The 20,828-nt window shown below is 46.3% G+C and overlaps 1 protein-coding gene across 1 annotated transcript in view; it reads left to right on the top strand.

The window, feature by feature from the left end:
• The first annotated feature begins 3,683 nt into the window (after positions 1–3,683).
• Positions 3,684–20,828, top strand: part of FNIP1 (folliculin interacting protein 1) — a 66,548-nt gene continuing 49,403 nt past the window's right edge. Inside the window, exon 1 of the mRNA XM_086471282.1 lies at positions 3,684–3,772. Coding sequence (XP_086327408.1) covers positions 3,684–3,772 — 89 coding nt within the window. The remainder of the gene's footprint in view (positions 3,773–20,828) is intronic.

The following is a 20,828-nucleotide window of genomic DNA, read 5'->3' as shown; positions in this document are numbered from 1 at the left end:
TCCTTACCACTTCATCTCTGTCATTTTGTCATATCACCCATCTCTGCCATCGTTTCTTTAGTGGCTTCAGACTTCTGGGGAGGCAGTAGGTGCCTTACATGAACCCAGGGGTGGAAACACAGTTTAGAGCTGAACTGTCTCAAGAGCTGGATATTGGCACTTGGGATTTTCAGGTTACTGCTTGCACTACAGGGCACATAGGTTAGATTCCCAGTGCTCCAAGTTCAGCTTGTGGATTGTTGATCCATAAATGACGTTCTTCAGCAGCGTGCTGAATGCCTCAGGAAACCCTGATGAGAGCACAGTTTTTCTCCGCCTGAATTCACTGCAGAGTAAAGTGGTTTGGATCTCTTGCTACAACACCCCTTACTCAGACCCTTTTGTTGACACAAAGGAAGTTCTTCAGTGTCTGAAAATGATAGTATGGCTTTCCAAACCTCTCCAAGTCAGAGTTTGTTCCTCAGTATTATCACCCAGAATACTCATGCCCTGGAAAATAGTTGCTGTGTTTCCAACAAGAGCACATCAAGAAGACTTACAGAATCTACAACTTCCGTTGCAATTGAAAATACCCTGTAAAAGTTCCGACCCTGAGCCTTTTCCCATTGCTCTGGGGTAGAAGGAAGTGCAGATAAATGCTGCTAGATTAGTCCATGAACAAGGATTGTATAAACATACTATATGGCTCAAGGTGAAAAATGACGGCATTAAGGTTTTTTTTTTCCTTTAAGCCTTAATAGAATGAGCTCTGCCAGTAACTCCTTGGAGCCATCTCTGGTATGCTTCTAATTATCAATATCCTTGTTCTTGCAAACACTAAGCCACTGGTAATTATGCAAGAATCCAGAGCCCCTAGGAGACAGAGGCGAGCTCCTTGATGTAGCTTTAAGCAACACTGAAAGTTATGTAGTAAATTGTGATTATGATTGTTCAAGTTAAGGGTGGTCCAGAACAAGAGAGGTGTTTATCATAAGGGTATTCTAGGAGTCCTAGGGAAAAAAAAAGGCACTTATTTTGCCCCAAATCACTTTTTGGTTTCCACATAAGAAATGGACTGATACTGATGAAATAATTGGGGAGTAGAAGAGAAGAAAATACAGCACGTAACTGTGGAGTTGGCTGTAGCAGCCTGAATATTGCTGAGGTTTGCTTTCGTTTTTCTGAATGTGATCAGGCTATACAGGAGGACAGCAATATCATGAACCACAGCTTCTCTTGTCCTTCCCTTCGTTACGAAAGCGCTGCTTCTTAGTTCCATCTTTTGTCCGACTGCTAGAGAAAGTGTAATTAATTACCAGGCTAGCTCTCTGCCCCAGGGAAGGAAATTGTATTCATTTGGAGGCCGCAACAATATCTGCTCTTGTTCTGCTTTTCTTGAAGGGAAGGCATTTTCCCATGTTTTGGTTTTCAACTGAAGAATGACCATATAAAATTTCATTCAGAGTGGAAACTGGCTTTTCCATAGTGGTGGATGAGGGTTAGGGGTCACAGCCAGTTAAGGGCTGGTACAGAAGAGCTTTTTTTGTGCAGTGATTCGGGAGAGAAATCTGTTCAGTGTCACTCGGGCTGCTCTGTCACATCCCAGACATGATGAAGCCTTAATGGCTTGAATGGAATCGCTCGCAGGGAGTCAGTCCACGCGAGAATGGTTGATAATCCTGTGTCGCTGGGAACCGTGCACGGCAGGTGCGTGTTCGGTAAATGTATGGTACGTAAAGCTGTGAGAGGTTTTTCATTAACACTGTTCAGTTATTTTTGTTATCTGACGTGTGCATCTAGTGGACTTCGACTTAAAGTGCTCGGAGACGATGAAAGATATTTGTTTGCTTCTTGCCCCGGGGCGCTCTGGGGGCGCGTGTGAAGACCTTGCAGGCAAAGGGCTCTGCGGTGGCTCGTGATCTCTGAACACGGGAAGGAGAGGTTTGGGGGCCGAGGCAACGCGCACGGCATGGGCACGAGTTCGTGTTCTTCGTGTAGGTACAAAGACTTTCCTACAGGGAGGTTATTACAGGAAAATGGATGTTTAAACTGGTATTTCTCCCTTTTTCTCTTACTGACCATCTTCTACTCCCTTGATTAATGTGTGTCAGTCAAGCCTCCTGGAGTCACTGTCTATTAATTTAGGAGTTGGGAACAGGTTAATACTTTTGAAGGGACTCCATCAGCTTGAACTGTAATGTGCTTGAGACTAGTTACATCTTCATTGTGAAACTACTGAAAGCAGCGTTGTCTATCCTGGCCGAAATTCTATTATTTCATAGTGTTCCCTGAGGACTTCTTGCGTTTGAGACTGTATTTACGTGCCCATCTTGAAGACAGGAGGCTCTTGCACGGAGAGATGATGTGAAGATCGACCATCTGTACATCTGTGGCAGGCAGGTGTGCCTTCCATCCAGAACACGGGGAAAAAAGATGCCTATCTAAACATTAATTCCCCTTTTCTATTAGAATTATCTCTAACTCCTAGTAGATGAAAAACAAAGTTCCTACAGATGGCTGATTGTGAGGAATCATTATATAGGTATGTTACACACGCATTAAATTACGCCTTTTAAAAATAATCTGCTTAATTTAATCTTACATCATACGCTGTTTTATTTAATTCCATTTTCGAGGGAAAGCAGATGAGTCAGTTTTGTCAGTCCTTAATTAAACTTTCTAGTAGTGTTGTATCGGAACAGTGAGCCCTTGATGGAGGCTGTTATCTGTACCCCGTTTCCATTGCATTTAAACATTTACTAATAAAGTTTTGCAAAAATCCACAGATCCTCTGGATTTTATAAAAATTTCTTATATAGTTGCCAGCTGGGTATTACATCCGAAATACTATTTTGTAGAGGGATGTTTTGTTTGTGGTGGTGGCGGCTTCTGCATGTGACTACACATGGTCCACCTTCCGTCTATTTAATTTTATGTAATGCTTTGCAGTAAGGTTGTAAAGACTTTACTGAAGTACTTAATATTAAATTCTGTACATGCAACTCGAGCTTTCTGTTCCTGCTCTGGGAGAGTCACTCCAGGTACATGGGAGGAAGAAAGGGGGCAGGAACTGGATTTTCTATGTTTAGGGTAAGAGAAGTCACCTGTCCCTGCTGCACCCCTGCACGGAAAGTCCCTGAAGCGCTAGGTGCAGCACCGAGAAGGATTTGATGCCTGGATCTTGACCTTTTTTTTTTTTTTTTTTTTTTTTTTTTTTCTTTTCTGCTACCTTCCCCCTCCCTCCGAAGAGGGGAAAACAAACCAGCGCCGTGTTATCGCCGCCCCTCGCTGCCCAGCCCCCAGGGGAAACACCTCGGCCCTGCCCCTGCGCCCTCCCGGCTCCCTGTGGCGCTCCGGCCCCACCACGCCGCTGCCTGCGAGCGGGGCTGCCCCCCTCCAGCCTCCCGGCGTTCACCGCCGCCGCAGCAGCGGGGCCCGGTGTCCCCCGCCGAGGGGCCGCGGGGCTCCGGCCGCGGCTCCCCCCTCCCCGCCGCAGCCGCGCAGCGCCCCGGCCCGCCCCGCCCCGGCGGCGCTCCCCGCCCCTTCTGGCAGCGCCGAGTGACTAATGTCTGTCATATGACTGTGACACCGAATGGAGTCGGGCGGGCGGAACTAGCCGCGGCGGAGGGACGGCGCTGCGCGGAGCCCCAGCGCTTCGGCGGCGGGGAGGGGGGGGGGGGGGCGGTCAGCGGCGGCGCCCCAAGATGCCGCCTACCCTCTTCCAGAAGCTCTTCAACAAGAAGCACGGGCTGATCTCCCCGGCAAGGGACGCCCGGGACGACTGTGTCTTCAGGTAAGCGGGACGGGGCCGCCCTCTTTCCCTGACCCAAACTTCTCCGCCGAGTTCCTTGCCGTCCTCCGCCGCCTGCCCTGCCCCGGAGGAGGGCGGGCGGCAGCCCCCTTTCTTCCCCGTGCTGCAGCGGCGCCGTTTCGCGCGGCTCCCTCAGCCTCCCGCGTACCGCTGGCCCCGGGCTCCCTCCCCTGCCCCGCCGCGGGAACCCCGGGGCGGGGGGGGGGCGCTGAGGCGCCCCGGGCCGGGCCGCTCAAGCGGGCGTTGGGCGGGAGCCCCCCGGGGACGCCACGTCGGGGACGCCGCGCTGCCTCCTCCCGGCTGCCTCCCCTCACGGGGGCCGCCTCTCCTCAGGGCTGGGCCGTGCCTTCTGCCCCCACCCCATCCACCTCCCCGCCGTGGCTGCCTCCGTTCGGAGCGCGGCTCCCCCCTGGCCCCGGGCAGCTCCAGGTCGGCCCGTCGCCGCCTTCCTGGGGGTTTTGCCCGGTCGTGATCAGCGGCGGCCCCCCCGCCTTGCCCCGGGGCGGGTGTGGGGCCGCGGCTCCCTCCGGGGATGCTGCGGGCCGGGGAAGGGGGGGAAAGGCGCCATTCCGCTGGAGGCGGGCAGGCGGCTGGCGATCTCCACGGAGCAACCTCCGAAACGTGGAGGAAGGGGAGGCGGGGGGGGGGGGGGGGGAGAAAACGTGAAGTTTCGGAGGCTGCCAAGGGAGGTGTAGGGTTTCCCGTGAAATTTGTCGTGCTCTAACCGCAACAGGGCTGGATCCGCCGAGGGGTGCCAAGCACAACGCGGGGAGGCAGGAAAGGGAGCCCTTCTCCAGGAGACCCGTCTCTGTCTCCCGGGGTGGGGTGGGCCACCGGAGCTGGGTGGCCCCTGGGGTCACCGAGCCCCTCGGCGGGTTGGTGGTGGTGGCTGCGGTTTGCTGTCCTGTGTGGGGACTTGGTGCGGGGAGAGGCTTTGCTCTGCGGCGGGGCCTAGACGTTACCCAGGGCCTCCTCGGGGCTCAGATGGCTTGGAAACAGGTAGTTTTTTGTGGCTGTAAACGTGCTGTTCCACGAGCAGGTCGCGATGACGCCCGCCAGCGATGCGGGGCTGGTCGTGGCTGGTGTAGTGGACACGTAACCTGCAAAAATCATTTTGAAGTGCAGAGTTTGCGAGTCGGATGCGAATACAATATGCTTCATTAGTAAGAGTTACGCGCTTCTTGAAGCACTTCTAACAGTGTGGTAAAGCTCTCCTCCCACCCGCTGCCTTGAAATTTATTGCCTACAAATGATCAGCCCTTGGGTTGCTCTGTGGAGGGAGATGTCTGTCTGCTGGGCTTAATTTTATGTGGTGGGATATTCCCAGTGAAACAGTTTCGGTGGTTGATAGTCTATCTGCAGTAATCAAAGCATCACAGTTTTCACAGAATATTGGTGGGTCTTTTTGTGTCCTTATAGAGTCAGGACGTGCTCCTGGACGTTCCCGGGAATCCAGTGCTTTCTCTGCTAGCACACACCACCTAAAGCCACTGATCACAGCTGCTCACACACTTCTGTTGTTTACTGCGAAGGTGTTTCCTTTTTTTTTAATGATCCTTTTTGAAGCGACAAAATGTTTTAATGATGACTGTGTCATCTTATTTTCTAAATCAGCTTAATGCTGGGATCAGACCCCTCGGTGGGGAAGGGGCCCTAGGACTGCTCTGGGTAATTGCCTTGCCTTTTCCCCCATTAAGACGTTTGTCAGTGATGGATTTATACAGAGAGCGGTGGTGAATTCAACAGCTGCAGTGCAGACCCTGGGGCAGAAATGTGGGGATCATGTCTGTGTTGAAAGGAGCGAGAGCGAGTCCTCAGTGAGGTCTCTGCTTCCCTCTTCACCTGCATTGTTCTGTGCCAAACTGGACACGAAATTTAGGAAAGATCTGTCGCTCTGTCTGCTCTCACCCTCCGCCGTTTACGCCGTGCTGTTTCACTTTGGGATGTGAACTGTCAACTGGTGACTAGTGAATTTGCAGGGCGGTTTGTTGGTTTTTTTCAGACCCACAGGTACAAAATCCCAGGAGGAGCCTGAAGGCTCTTCTGACTGAGGCTCTGGGGGGGTGGGAGACCCAGCTTTTACTTAGGAGAGCCAAGTATTATTTTCTGAAGACTAACACAAATGCCCTCCAGGCACATTGCCTAGCAGCTTTCATTTTCCAAATGGAGATAAGTCTTTAGTTAATCCTTGGTATGTACGGTCTTATCAGTTATGGGTGAAACTTTGGGATAATACACAAAATAAAGACTGTTACAGCTGGGGCTTTAGAGCCTGGAAACAAGCACTGTGGATTTTTAGGCTGTTCTTGGTTCCAATAAACCTGAAGGCGTCAGCCTCATCGGTTTCATTGGGGCAATGAAATCTATGGATTGATACATTATCATCTGTTTGTATACTAAATAACAGAACATTTTCCAAATATTCCAAGTGCTGTTGTTTCCAACTGTCTTCACTTTGAAAGCTTTGTCGTCTTACTGAGGAGACTGTGTAGAACAACCATAAAAAAATACATAAATTCTCTTAATATATTATGTGAATAATTTGTATTTAGACAGCTACTCTGGCAGTGACATCAGTACAGCAGAACACTTAAGGATGATTTTGATGCTCATTCTTTTTTGGACTATGAATATATTTTACATTTCTGTCAGGCTTATTGTGAAAATTTACCAGGACATAAATTCTGCTTAATCTGAGCTTACACTGTTTCAAAAATAAAATAATACTTTTCAGAGGAAATGTATTTTGTTTGGCTGTTGGTCTGAGTTGTTTTTTTTTGTTATGTTTTGGGTTGGTTTTTTTTTCCTGCCCAGAATCTGTTTCTTTGCTGTGGGGGTGTGAAATTTTATGAGTCCGGGTCTAGCCAGACTGCAAAATCCTTCAGAACCAGGTGCTGGAGAGGTTCACAGTTCTGGTGATGGGACCTATAAGTTAGCAACTGTAGAGTCTTTGCTGATGTATCAGTTGGCCTTTTTTTTTTTTGGTGTATATATATATATATATATATATATAAAAGCAGTTTATTCTACAGAAGAAGCTTTAGGAGATGACAATAGATCCACCACATGTTGGTATTTTAGCTCTTCACTTTAATTGAGGGTGATTGGCAGGCTTGGCCCTTAGACTGAAACCTCTCGGTCCAGCTCAGCATTCTCATGGTGAGCGAGAATATTGAAAAATTTAGTGGCAAAATCTGTTTACAAGAAGCACAGAGACACCTGCAAGTATTCTACAGAAGAGACAAACCCTTAAGTTCCAGGGTGTAGAGTACCCACTGTCTACTGCAAATAATACTCACGTGAGTGGATTTTCCCTGAGGATAACTTTTACTATAAATAGGAGCTCTTGGCCATATTGTAGCATCTGGCACTGGTGGCTGCTGGTGACAGGAGAGCTCAGCCCAGGCTGTTACAGTTATTAGGAATATGAGATTTCAGGTATGTTGTTTTCTACAATTTTAGAATCAAACCATTCCTGCTGTAAAAATACATCAAGCTGTTCACATGAATTGTGTGCTGTATGTGTCTGAACACTTTAAAACAGGAGTTAAATGAACCTTGAATTTTCTAATGAGTTTCCCCAGTAAAGTGGAATCAATCTTACAAAAACTTCCTTCTACTCAGCAGCAGCAGCAGCCACACATTTCTGCTAAATATGTGGGCACACCAAGTGTTCCCCTGCACATACACATTGCTGACTGCCACCGGTACCGATTTCAAGCTGCTGTTTCTTTTCTGGCTTTCTAGGGGTCTGCTTCAGTGCTTTGGAGAAAAGGGAGCTGCTCAACCTCTGATCGCTGAACCAGCTGCTTGTTCTTCAAAACGGGCTCAGCAGAATGAGCCCAAAGCTCAGCACATTACCGAGCAGTCTCAGGCTCGCTATCTTGGTTGTTCAGACAGGCGGGCAGTGTTTCCAACAGTAAATACAGCTGTGAGGAGTGCGGCGGAGGTTTTGCAGGGGAGTGCGTCTGTTGAGATAGCAGTTGGGCTTGGAGCACTATTAACCTGTTGCAGAGGGAGAGGGATGGTCCTGTAAGACTGAGCGATGGCACTGGTGCGTTTTGGGGCTGTGTGGGAGGGAAACTCGGTGGTTTTTTTCCAACTTTATGCATAAGTTCAAATACTTGTTCCCTTGTATCTCTGACATCCATCCCACCTCACTGGGGGATAGAGGGGTTATTAATTAGGAGTTCTTACACTACAGCTCAGTAAAAGTTTCAGTATCTCTTTTTTTTTTTTTTTTTTTTCTTTTTCCAATCTAGGGAGCTCTAAAGAACTCTCTCACCCCAAGGGGCATTCCACCGATGTTTGCAAACTGTTTTGCTCTCGTTAAAGCACCTGCTGTAGAGGTACAGCTGTGGTAATTGTTCAAGCTTGAAAGAACCCCTTCCAGTTTCGAGTCTTACCAATAGTGTGGAGTGTCTTTGGGCACATTCTTCCTTTAGGGATTTGCTTTGGTTATTTGGGTATTTCTGCGGATGAGCACGGTTTTCCAAGTGGGAAGATACAGGAATAAATAACTTTAAACATTCTTTATTTACGGAGAAGGCTGTTTTCAGTCATCCTGCAAATGTGCTTTCTTGGGGTCTTTCTGTAATATGTGCTGCTCCTTTATTGAGAGGATAGTTTGCCAGGTTCCTGAGATATGAAAGGCCTAAGGCTGGCTGCAAAGTAGTAAGTATTTCCTGAAATCTGTCTAGGCAAGTATCCCCCATTAGCCCAGACTCCTTCTATTCTCTGTGGCAGTGACTTTAAGTGGTATCCTGAGATTTGTTTCCTTCCACATAATTTTTGGCAGCAGGATTCGTGAAGGGAATGGCAATAAACCTAGAGTTGGAAATGCATAGCATGATACAAAGATGCTTCACAAGCCAGTTCCTCTGCAGAGCTATTGTTCTTGCTCAGTAAAAATGCTGTATGCCTTCTTACAAAGGCATAATTGCTTCTTGAACCAGGAGCTAATGTCTTGAAGTAAACTGAGGAGAGACTTGGAGACATCTAGTGACATGTAGATGGGGACTTTCTAAAGTGGAGGCTGGAGTAAGGTGAAGGAGGAACATGAAAGTTGTCTTTAGATTCATTTCCCAGTCAAAGTTTTACCACAAAACTTGGTAAGTTTTCATATTGTTTCTGTAGGTGGGTAGCTCTGGTGATGTAAATTGTGTGCTATTGTGACAGGGGCTGTTTTGTGGTTGTTCTCCCTGGGCTCAGAGCAGGGGTAACCACCACAGATTGCGACGTTGCTTTCCGTTTTTGAGGTACGGCTTCCTGAGGTGCCGAAGGAGTTGAGAGCCAGTGGTGACACTGTAGTATCATCGAAGAATGGAACAGATAAAACCGCTGTCAAAATTCTTACTGAATTTACCTTCCACAGCAAACAAAGCATCCCAGTCCACCCAGTCAGAGGCTTTTCTATCGACAGCAGATAGCTTTGAAGCTGTTCTTCAGCAGCGCCGTCAGTGCGTCAAGCCAGTCTGACCAAAACCTGTTATTAATGAAATTGTGTGTTTTGATACTTGTTTGCTTCTGGCGTTCTGCAAGTCTTTCACCAATAGTTGTAAAACTTCTGGGATTTCATCACCTCAAAGCCTATCTTCAAAAAGAGCTTTAGCTGGACTTCATTTTGTAATAACTCCAGCTTTTCATCTTTTCCAGCTCTCTGATGAATTTAAAAAACTTTTGTCCCATAATTTTTTAAGTCTATTAAAATTCTTAAACGTCCATTTATTAAGCTCATTTCTGTGCTTTAATGTCCCTTAAGTTTTGGGGTTTTTTATAAAAAAATCCATCTCTCCTGTAATATCTCTGGAAGAGTTTTTTGGCTTTTTGGTTGCATTCATTAGCTTGAGTGTAGTGAGTTTTAATAAATATTTCGCTTTGATTTATGTGCAGTTTTCTCTATCGCTATGATGACTTTGGCCTGCATTTTGAAATGTATTGCTGTTTTCTGAAGTACTTCTTTTTGCCAAATTCTGTTTTGCATTTCCTGTCATCTGAGCTTTTATGTACCTTCCAGTGTTCTAAGTCGGCTTTCATCTTGGAAGCAGAGCCATACAAATTAATAGGTTCCAGTAAGCGTCTCTGGAGCGTGGAGAAAATTTTGACAATTTCTGCTGAAGGGGCCGCTCTCCAACCCTTCCTTGACACTGCTCTGTAGGTCTCCCAAGTGCTTCTCCAGGTAGGCATGTGCTGCTGCTGAAAGATCCAGCATGTCCTTGAAAATGATATGCTAGCTCTGAGTGAGGCAACTGTGCAGTGCCTGAAGGAGCTGCGAGTCAGCGGCTCGACGGTCCAGCTGGTGGTTGCTCTTCACTTGTGTTCAGATCCAAAGGAATTAACTGGGATCAGTATCGCCGTCGTGCTGGGTGCATATGAACACAGAGAATGACCAAATAATTTGAAAACTGTTGGGGTGCTTGTGCCTACCTGACTTTGTACTGTGGAAGATGTTCCTGTGCCCTGATGGGAACGCAGCCTGCCTAGCCCTCGCTTCGCTTCGGCTTCCTCCTGTCACCCACGGAGCAGGGAACGGGAACAGTGGGGTGAAAAGCCCTCTGCTCTTTTTTTCTCTACCTTTTTAGAAGGAGGTAAAGATACAAAACGAGCTAACGCACAGGTTAGGGGTCACCCTTGCTGCCTTTCATACTGGCGTGTCCCACGGTGGGATCTTGCGGTGATTGGAGGACTCGGCGTCACGAGGTCGTGCTGCCCTTAGTGGACATCACGAGGTCGGTGCCGTCGGCACGCGCTTGGCTTCCTCCCAGCCTGCAGCATCGCTTCCTCCCGCTGGGATGGCGTGGGTTGTCTGAGGATGGCCTGTGGTCTCTTGCGTCGCTGAGCTGCCCTTGGAACTGTCGCTTTCTTGGTTCCCCTTCCAGCTTTTCAACTCTTTCCTCTAAATGAGTGATCTTTTTGAGGAGAGCCTGTAGCGAGTGGACCACGTGGTGCCTTTTTGCCACTGGGATCTCTGCTGGTTAGGCCTTTGGGCCGTGGTACTAGTTTGGGTATTGCCAGCTGATCAGGTGAATCTTTGATTTTGCTTTTTTTTTCTTGGATTTCCAACAGTACATGCCAGACAAGCGAGCGTGGCAGTTTTCCTTGTGGAAGGCAGTGACGTCTGCTGTCCTCTTCCCCATGAGTTTGACCCAACAGGGCTGAGACAGACCCTGCTCCTGTGTTGCTTCTGTGGAGACAGGGTGAGCTGGCCCATCATCTCCACTGTGGGAGAAAGACTGTGTTGACTTCTTGCCATGGTTTCTCTGTGTCTGAAAATGTACGTGCAGGCATACGAGAGTGAAAATGCTTCTTGCACTTGGGTTACACTGGCAAGTGCTGTAAGAAGGTGTTTCTGCAAACTTAAGGGTACTGTTTTTTCCCCTCCTTCTCTAAGGAGGGTCACAGGGGTGTGAAGATGTGCCAAGAGCACAGGGTGTGTGTACCTGTTTGTCCACTGTGAGGTCTTCTCCTTTTCTGAAACAATTCCACCGTTTTTTTTCTGGTGACTGAAGGTGTTGTAAACCTTGCTCTCTTGGGGTGATCAGCTCCTCCAGTTGACTTATGGGTCAAAGTTTTCAACGGGCTTTATCCTCTACTGCTGTACACTTCTGAGTAGTGTGTGCTCATGGTGGCAGCTGGGATGAATTCAGGCTTCTGTTCTGGAATAAACTGGTCCAGTGTGACTTCGAGCCTGCAATGGTGTCGTAATTTTGGCTGAATGCTGGAGGTGTCCGCTTTAGAAGTGTATTTTACGAGTGGAAAGTAACGCACATGGTGGTTTCATGCTCAGAGCCTGTGTTCCCTCCTGTTGCTACATCTGGAGCAGAATGTCTGCAAGATCACATGCTCGTGAGTAACGTTAAGAAAAATGCAGAGCTCAGTTACACCAGCAAATCCACTGCGGGGTTGTGCTGGGCTTCCAGAACCGGCCAAGAGCAGAGTTTGTCTCCAAGGACTTGAAAAAATCTTGCGACTGTGTTGTAGATGGAGAACCTTAATCTGTAAAGTATCTGCTGGAGGAAAAAAAAAGTTATGCCCATTAAAAACAGGAAGTCACTTTATTCATCTGTAAATGACTTGCTAATGCACCAGCTGCTCCACCTTACACTGAGTAGTACCAGAATTCATATATGGGAAATACTCCTTTGAAAAAAGTCGTTTGCACAAAATACACCTGCGATTCTGCTGTACCGAAGGAACGTGACCATAACAGTTACGTTCAGAAGGGGCAGTCCTTGCTGCAGGATTAATCACTTATTTCTGAAAATACATACCCAAATGGGTTCTGCTCTGTGGAAGTGTGGACGGTTATTATGAAGTCTTTGTATCAAAGAGGATTTATTTATTTTTACAACAATGTTGCTGTTGCTTAGTGCTCAACTGAAGGTTTTAATTGAGGTAATTTCTGCACATTTGCGTAAGTACAACCTTTTTCTTTTCTGAAACTGATAGTTTCTTTAGATACTATTATTCAGAACACAGTACACTACAGAGAAACTTGTTCAAACGTGTGAATTGCAGCACAAAATACTGTACAAACTACACAGAATATATGAAGAGTGCGTGCATGTAACATGCATCCACGAGTACGATGTGTTGGTACAAAGATTTCTGCCTTTTCTGTAAAAGTAATTTCATAGCCCTTATCAAGTGATTAAACTTCTGCACTCAAGCAGTTTGACTGCATGTCAAAGCTCTTTATTTTAAACAGTCTTGCCCGATGCTGTCGGGGTGATAATCTGGGTATCATCCAGCTTTTATGTATTATCAGTCTTTGGAATTATGGCCTTGAAAGAACCCCCCATTTTGTACAGGTGAAGGACTCTTTGTGGTGATGCCAGTGTAGCTGAGTAACAGCAAGCTTGGCTGTAGACACCCCCAGTCCACTTCAGCCTGAACAAGTGAACAACCCAACTCCGTGATGGGTTGTAGCACGAGTGTGCACCTGGGAGGCAGCCTTGGCTGAAAGCAGTGAACTGGAAGTGTGGAAATGATCCATCACACACCACTGATCCTGCTCTGTTTCTCCAGATGTTTCCACGACATCGTCAGCAGTGATTTTGGCCTAAAACGAGTAAAACATGTCACAGAAACAATCATATTTCCTTCAATATGGGTACTGGTCATGCCTGCATGTTCATGGTATTTGATACTCCTCCAGATCTGCATGTGCCTCATTAGCAGTGTCTTCAAATGTCTTTCCCTTGCTCCAGCCAAAATGTCAACAAAACATAAAACTTCTAGTACCACAAACCCTTTACCCTTTCAGTTTGTGTGATATATAACTGGAAAGAAATAGGAGCCAAATTACACTTCTCTGCCGTCTGTTTTAGTTGATAAATGAAGAAACTTTGAGCTCAGTTCAGCCCTGGCTTTAGGTCCTGGCATTGTGCCTGTTTAAGCCACAGCAGTATCTTCACCCCAGTTCCTGTGTCATTTTCCACTTTAGGAGAGAGAAGGTGGATTGTTTGCTTGAGCATGGCCCACAGGAGCAGTCGCCTTGCCATACGCTTGCTTTGTTTTTTATTTCAGCCTCGGTACCTATGGAAATGGTGGCTCATGCGGAGCTGTGCTCGCTCTCGCGCCCCCTCTTAGTAATTTCTAAACCTTTTTGATCGACTTCAGTCATGTGTCGTGGTGAATGCGAGAACACAAATGCGAGTGAGCTGAGTTTCTGTAACTTTAGTGAAAATCCTGCACGTGCTGTTGGGTGCCTGCTGCCCGTTAGTACCTGGGAAGCTCTGAGTTGGCTCCACCTCATCGTGTTGCTCCTTCCCATGAGCATGTCAGAAGAGACGGGGGGACAGCCCGAATATGGGCAAATTGGAAGAAGACAGTAGACATGGAACTTCGTAGTTTGCCCAGGGAACAGCTGTAGTGTGACCACAAGAAAGGCCAGTCCTGGACTAATGTGTTTGCTGAATTATTCTGCTTTCCTGCTAGTAGTAAAACACATGCAGTCTGCCACATACCCGTGTTTTTCTTGCCTCGTGCATTCCTTGCACAGCTTTGTCCCAAGGAAAAAAAGGCCTCCAGAGACTGTGGGCTCATCGCTTGGCTTGCCATTAGTTGGGGTAATTATGAAAGAGGACGGTAAGTCAGAAGTCAGCGCGTGTGAGCAGTTGGCTGAGAAATGAACTATCAAACAGGAATGAGATTCTTGTTGGGCTCTTTTGCTCCCCGCCCCAAAGACCAACCTAGAAAATGTTTTGCTGTTTGGAGAGTTGGCTGAACGGTTTGTTTACTCCTTGTCATGAAAATTGGTAGAAAAATGATGTTAATTCCGGTGTTAATGAAACTGAGGTGCAGATGATAAGCCGTGTGGTTGTGTGCAGGGAGCAGAGGCTGCAGAATGTGGGGTGAGCACGCGCTTCTTCTCAGAAGCTTGTTCTAGTTGAATGACGTTATCTGAACATCTGAGAAGCTGTTAGGGAAGAAGTCTGCCAGAATTTTCTTGTTCCTACAGGAAAAATAACAGTATTACCCCCTAAGACAGAGTTAAAGAAATGCCTCAAATGTTAGGGCAGTGAATTGGCTTACAGTGCTGGGTTTCTATTTAAAGGCAGCCCAAATTCTGACATATAACTTAAATAGTCAGACAGAAAAAGGTGGTTGTTTTTTTTCAGTACTTAAACATATTTCAGCTGCTGTGAGTTACTGGAAATTGCACTACTTTCTTAGTAGAAAAGGAAATTGTACTGACAGCATGGAGGGTTAAGAAGCTGTGAAAATGAACATGTTGGTTTCTTAACTATGTCTATTTTCTAGTTGTACAAGAGATGCTAATCATGAACTCATGACCTCTTTTTTTTTTTTTCCAAAACAGACATAACTAAAAATTATAGAATAAAAAAAAAAAAACCCAACCAACAAAGCAACTTAAAATAAATTCTTATGAGACTGTAACAGAATTCTGTCTTTATATAAATGTTTATCAGACTTTCTTTTTCAGATAAGCAAAAATACGACTTTGGTATAAGACTGATTTAATTCACTTGCTTTAAATTTCAGGGTTTTTTTTGGTAGTATCTTGTGTGCAGCTCTCCTCAAATGAGTTATTTTGGTTAGTCTGAAAATGTATTTTAAAATGTCATCAGATTTTCTTTTTCAATTTAAGAATACTCGCAGAACTGCTAGATAGCTCGTATTTTTCTGTTGTGTAAGGCTTTTTTTCACATTGAGGTCAGAAGGTAAGATACCAGGTATTAAGTTTTTTGTTTGTTTGGGGTTTTGTTTTGGTTTGTTCCCACCTGGATTTGGTATATATTTACTTAAAGACTGATCTTTTCTATTAGTAGGTAGCAGGACAAATCAGCTAAATTACACCCAGGAGATTACATTAGTCCACACCCACACTGGAGAAAAAACTATGTGAGATAAAGTAAAACTCACTGATGGCAATTGTTCTCATCTGAATGGGTAGAGAAAACAGAGGAAAATAAAACGTACAGGGAACAGTGGGTTTGACCAGAGATTGTTTCCATATAAATCTTTTTTTAAAAAGGAGAAACTTAGAAATGAAGGCAAATACAAAATTGCCCCGTTCTATGAAGTCCTCAGCGTAACTCAGTGGGGTTTGAAGGCTTTTGGTGCCGCAGCCTTGAGCTTTGCTAAAGGATATTCATGCTGGAAGAGATCCTAAGAGCAAGACAGACCCTACTCTCAGGTCTCTGTCTCTTGTATATATATACACACATGCGTGTGTGCGTGTCTTTATACATATATATGTATATGTCAGAGTATACGCGGGTGCCTTCACCTGCTGTCATGGCTCTGAGCTTACGTGTGCCCGTATAAACTCACAGGAATCAGGAGACCACAAAGCAAAGCCTCCCTGCCTTGCTCAGCCGAGCGCCTGCCTCTCGTCTCCGTGGTGAGGGCTCTTGTGTTTCCCCTCGCAGTGAGGCAGAGACATCCCGTATACACGTGCCCTGTGTAGACAGGCCTAAATTGTCCCAATACAACGCTGGACAGACTTTGCTTCGTCAGTCAGAACCACAGTTCTCAGATTTTTGTGTTGGGGTTTGGTGGGGTCATAGGTGCTGTAAGCTGAAGGTATTGACAACAGAAGAGATGGAGACACTTGTGAAAACTGTAATCTTTATTGTCTTCCACTTTCCTTGTCTAGTGGACAAGAAAAAGATTGTTTCCTGCGTTCGTCGGTGCAGTGTGTGGAGCCCCAGAGCAGCTGGAGCCCGCGGCTCGTGGATCTGCTGGTGGAGAGAAGGGGCTGGGGCTGGGGGGTGATCTGCTCCACCTTCTGCAGAGCAGCAGTAAAGCGGAGGGGTGCAGTGGGCTTTTGTTTGGAAGGTTTAACTTGAATGATGAGAGCTGCTAAGTACAAAAAATAAATATCAGCCTGGAAATGTTGGGTGTGAAGTTAGTGTAATGCGTATAAAGCAGTCACGTCTTGGAGGTGCCCTGGATTCACAGATACAAACATACGTGTGCAAGTGTGGCTGGTGCTGCTGTGATTTAACACATATGTTCTTCCAGATTCCTTCTGCTGGGTATTCCCTGCTCCTCGTAATGATCTCCCTCATCATCACTGTCCCTGGTGTTTGGTGGTCTGCTTTGGAAGCTGATATTTACACACATGTGCACACACGCACAGAGGAAGAGAAGAGTTAAAGCCCAGCTCACTCTCGCTTCCATTTTTCTATTCTCTCAGTTTTGTCCTGTCTGAGCCCTGCAGTGCTGCCTCTTCTTTCCGAAGGTTTCCCCTGGTGCTGTACCATCCCCTCCTCCTCCTGCCCCAAGCAGAAGGGTGCATCCTGTTTGGGGTTACTGCTGTGTCACTCCAGATGACATGCGCTAGCATGAGAAGGGGAAAGGGAAACGAAGAGCCAAGTGAGCGATTACTTTGCCAACAGCTCCTTTACAAAAATAATGCAACAAAACAACCCAGGCTAAAGTGTCCTGGTGGCATTGACGGCTCTTGCTGTCCATCACGTGAGCCTTTCTTTCCTGTTGATGCAGCAGAATAAATAGCTTCATGTGGTGCTCTTACTGGTTCCCAGCAGGATACCTGCAGCGCTAGGCTGCTTCAAGTTCCCACATCTTACAGATGCTCATGTGGATGGACTGAATAGGGAGAAAAAAAGAGGAGGCAAGAAAATGCTTTTGAATGAGAAAGCAAAGCTGAGTCTGCCACTCCACAGGAATGAGAGGAAACAAGAAATGGTTTTTGTTCTTGTAAGACTGAGGTACCTGAACTACAGAAGGTGCAAGACCTGATGCTGAGCTGATCGGAGCTAGTCAGAAATGGCTTGTTCTGCTGCACCCCCAGGAGGGTCCCTCTAGGAGACAGTCAGGAGTTGCCCCAGCCACGTCTGGTGGCAGGCAGTGTTGGCTGGGAGTGTCTGGAACTCCATTCTCATCAGATAGATAACCACTGGCAAAAAGGGGTTTATTGAACATACACTATATATATATATATATATATATATAAAAATATATATCTTGATTACGTAGAGCCTCTCCCAGTGGAACAATGTAGGTTTTATCAAGTGTTCTGTTGATTCTGTGAGCTGTGAGGCAGAGCTGGTTTGGACTGCGTTTTCCAGCTCAATCCTGCGATAAGGAAGGTGTGTGTTCGGAGTGAGTTTCAGCGCTGATGCCCAGGGAGGGCACACTGAGCTGAACCTCAAAGTTTTTTATCACAGACCAAGATTTTAACAGTAGGAAAAGCTATGTGGACACACAGGAGCTGTTTTCAGCTGATGCTCAGAGCTTGCATATATCTGTCTTGTGAAGTTTTCGGTAAGACTTGACCAGTTCAGCTGTTCTGCAGTGGAAAATCCCTCTTGATGGATAGTTGTGTTGAAAAACTTACTTTGTTTAGTCATCACGGGGCAATGGCCAGTCCTACACCCTGTTTTCTGTTCTGACCATTCTTAGAAACCCAAGTGAGCATGTAGTGAGACTTACAAAACTGAAGGGGACAGCAGAAAATCTGAGAGTAGAGTTCGCTATGGCAGCGAGCAGAGCACTCTATTGCAAACCCAGTAGAGCACTTTAAGCTGGGTTTAAAGCTTGAGCAGCTAGTTTAAAATCAGAGGGACCACTAGCTGGCTGGCAGCTAAAAGCATGCTTAGGTGCTCCTCTGCTTTGGGGAACCAAAGTATTCGGGACCTCACGGTTTTAGTGCCTTTGTTCGTTAGGTGCTGAGCTGTTTCATTATTCTGTCAGTCTGTATTTTTTTGCAGATATTAAGTGAAGCCGTATGGCCGTGTGGCTTGTTCGAGCATCTGATTTTTATTTGTCCTCGTGTCCTTATGAGTTACATAAAAGCGAAGTCAAGCAATGTCTTTAGTGTCTGCTCTATATAGATCTACCTGAAATAGTTTCAGGTCACCTTTGCATGCTTAATTTGGAAAACAATTGAGCAGCATGACTCTTGCCGTGGAGAATTGAGCCAGTCTGGGCTCCTTGCGGTAGTCTTGGGGCTCTCGCAATGTCTGCGCAAATCAAGATCTCATCCCTTCTGCAAATTAAGTAGGGGCCCGTTCGACTTGTAGAGCCAGTAAGGGAGGGCTGTTCAGTCCACGGGTTGGAGCCGAGTTAGAAGACTTCCCTCTGGAACAGCAGTTGTAGGACAGCTCCAGTCCACCTAGTTACTCGTTCATATTACTCGGCAGATCTGTGAACGCTTGTTCCTCATTGTTTCTGGTTCAGAGCCTGGCAGTAGGCTTGAAATGCTGTGGATGTCCTGGTTAGTAGTTTTGAGGGTTGACTAAGGGGCCTGCTTAAAGGCTCCCAGGCGCAGAGCTGTTGTGGAAGCAAGTAAGTGCTCTGTGTGCAGAAAGGCTACAGAATTGGGCCAGGCATAGTCTGGAACTTCTGAAGGCGTTGGAGGATGCTTAAATCGCAAGTGACACGCATGGTGCTGTCACAGTGGTTGATTCATGGGGAGTATCTGTCATTAGCCCGCGTGGGATACCGGTATAAATGAGCATCACGTACGGATAGGCCAAGCTGGGACTTCATTCCATAGATGCTAATTTGTTATACTCGTTTATTCAATCATCCCCTGTCTTTAGTTTGCAGTTGTTCCTGTGTAACCGAGACGGGTTTTTGGTGAAAGCTGAGGGGGGAATAAGACTGAGTCAGCACTCTGCGTAAGCCATGTGCCTTACTTTAAGTATGTAAGTAGTTGCATTGCTCCTGATGAAACTGCTCATGTGCTTAGCATTAGGCATGTGTTTTAAGTAAGTTGCTGATCCAGAGTCTGATTTTTTTTTTGGAGTAAAATCTACACAAATGAGGAGGGTTAAGACTGCAAACACGCGATGTTTAAAATGCCGCAAATCAAAGGTTTGAGGTAGTACTCTTCACGAGGAAAGCTTTTGGCTTTTAATGTATTTTAGTGACACACTGAGCTTAAATGTCACCTTCGTTAGATAAATGATCATCATCTGTTAATTTTATGTGACTGTCTTGATAAATGACCTGGTAACAGCAAGTTAAAGTTAACTGTAGTCCTCTACAACACCAGGCTTTAGACTGAAAGCAGCATTTTGGGATTATCCCTACGTCAAACCACGGTTGAACTGAGTACATACAAATAATTGTCCACCAGCTTTTCCTGTTACAAATATACACAGTTTGGGAAATTGGTTTACCGTGTGCTGAAAATTTCTTTGATATTTTTAAAAGCCTGTTGCTACGGCAACCAGACCCCATAACAGAAAAGCTTTTTGTTAATAAGAAGGCTAAGAAATTCAGTTAACCACCAGGAATAAAGCCATAACAAAACAGCTTGTATTCTTTTTTTCACAAGCAAACAAACTGACCCCAGAGGAAAGCGTGGTGTCCCGAAGCAGCTTGGACCTGGCTTACCAGCTGGGAGGGCACACCCTGCTCGCAGGACTGCGGAGCTCGGCCGGGCAGCTCGCACCGCCAGTGCTCGAGCTGGTCTCGGCTCTTACGGTGGAGAATAATTGAGGCGTTCACAAGCATCTTGCTCTGAAATAATTCATATATCTTTTTGTTGTTGTTTTTTTTTTTCCCCTTCATATGGAAAGGTTGAAGTGATTTTGATGATTTGGCTTATGGGCAAGGAAACATGAGGTTTGTTTCTCAGAACTGGATGTCCCCTTTGTGCTTTGCTAATACAGAAACTGGCAGAACAGGCATTACTTTTCCTTTGACGTTAGGGCTCACAGCCCTGTTTCCTTGTGTCTCATGACTGAGTGAATCAACACCTAATTAAACAGTCACATGAGGGACAGAGTAAAATGCTGCTCAGGCACTGATCATTGTGAATCTTTGGAGAATAACTACTTACATCTGTCTTCCTCCTTCTCCAAGGAACCCTGAACAGCTGCAGTTTTGCCTTTTTTTTTTTTTTTTTCCTTTCCTTTTTCCAGGGGATAAAAGATCACATAAACCTCGGCTAAAGCACTGCTGTCTGTGCAGATAAATGAGACCTGGGGTAGGGGGAAGAGAAGATTTGGAAGTACTGGACAAAATCTTGAGAAATTGGAATGATTTGAGTTTGTGCTGGGGACAACTTAGCTGAAAGCTTGAAGCTGTAGTCCTTGTGCATTTGACGCTCCTGGTAATTTCGCTTGAAATGTTGAAAGTTGGGCAAGGAAGTTCTGAGTGGTCTGGGGGGGTTCTTGATATTTTTAACATTAGCTGTAATTCTTTTGCTGGCAGCACATTATGAAGGGTCCGTAACAATTGCTTTCCATCTCTGAGTGGCAAATACTTGTGTGGAGATTTATTGGGCTGTCAATTATCACCCAGGCACAAGTGCAGCCACCTTAATCAATTACACGGCCGTGGCCCACAGCCAAGGAATGCTCAAATCCCCATGCTGCCTGCTCGCGCTGTATGACTTTCACCACCAAGGCGATCTTTTTTCCCCTTATAAAACCATGAAACAAGTATTACAGGATGTTTTAATCAGCATAAGCAGATGGCTGCCTCTCCCTGACACGGCGGTGGGCTCCCAGGTAGCTGGTGGGATGATGCCCGGGTCTATAGCGGGCGGTTTTATTGCCATCGTGCCCTGGCACTGGAGGTGGCGGTGGTT

Source organism: Leptosomus discolor, chromosome 10 (assembly GCF_034619465.1).
Source record: "Leptosomus discolor isolate bLepDis1 chromosome 10, bLepDis1.hap2, whole genome shotgun sequence".
NCBI classification, from domain to species: Eukaryota; Metazoa; Chordata; class Aves; order Leptosomiformes; family Leptosomidae; genus Leptosomus; species Leptosomus discolor.
This window is presented reverse-complemented; position numbering and strand designations above follow the sequence as displayed.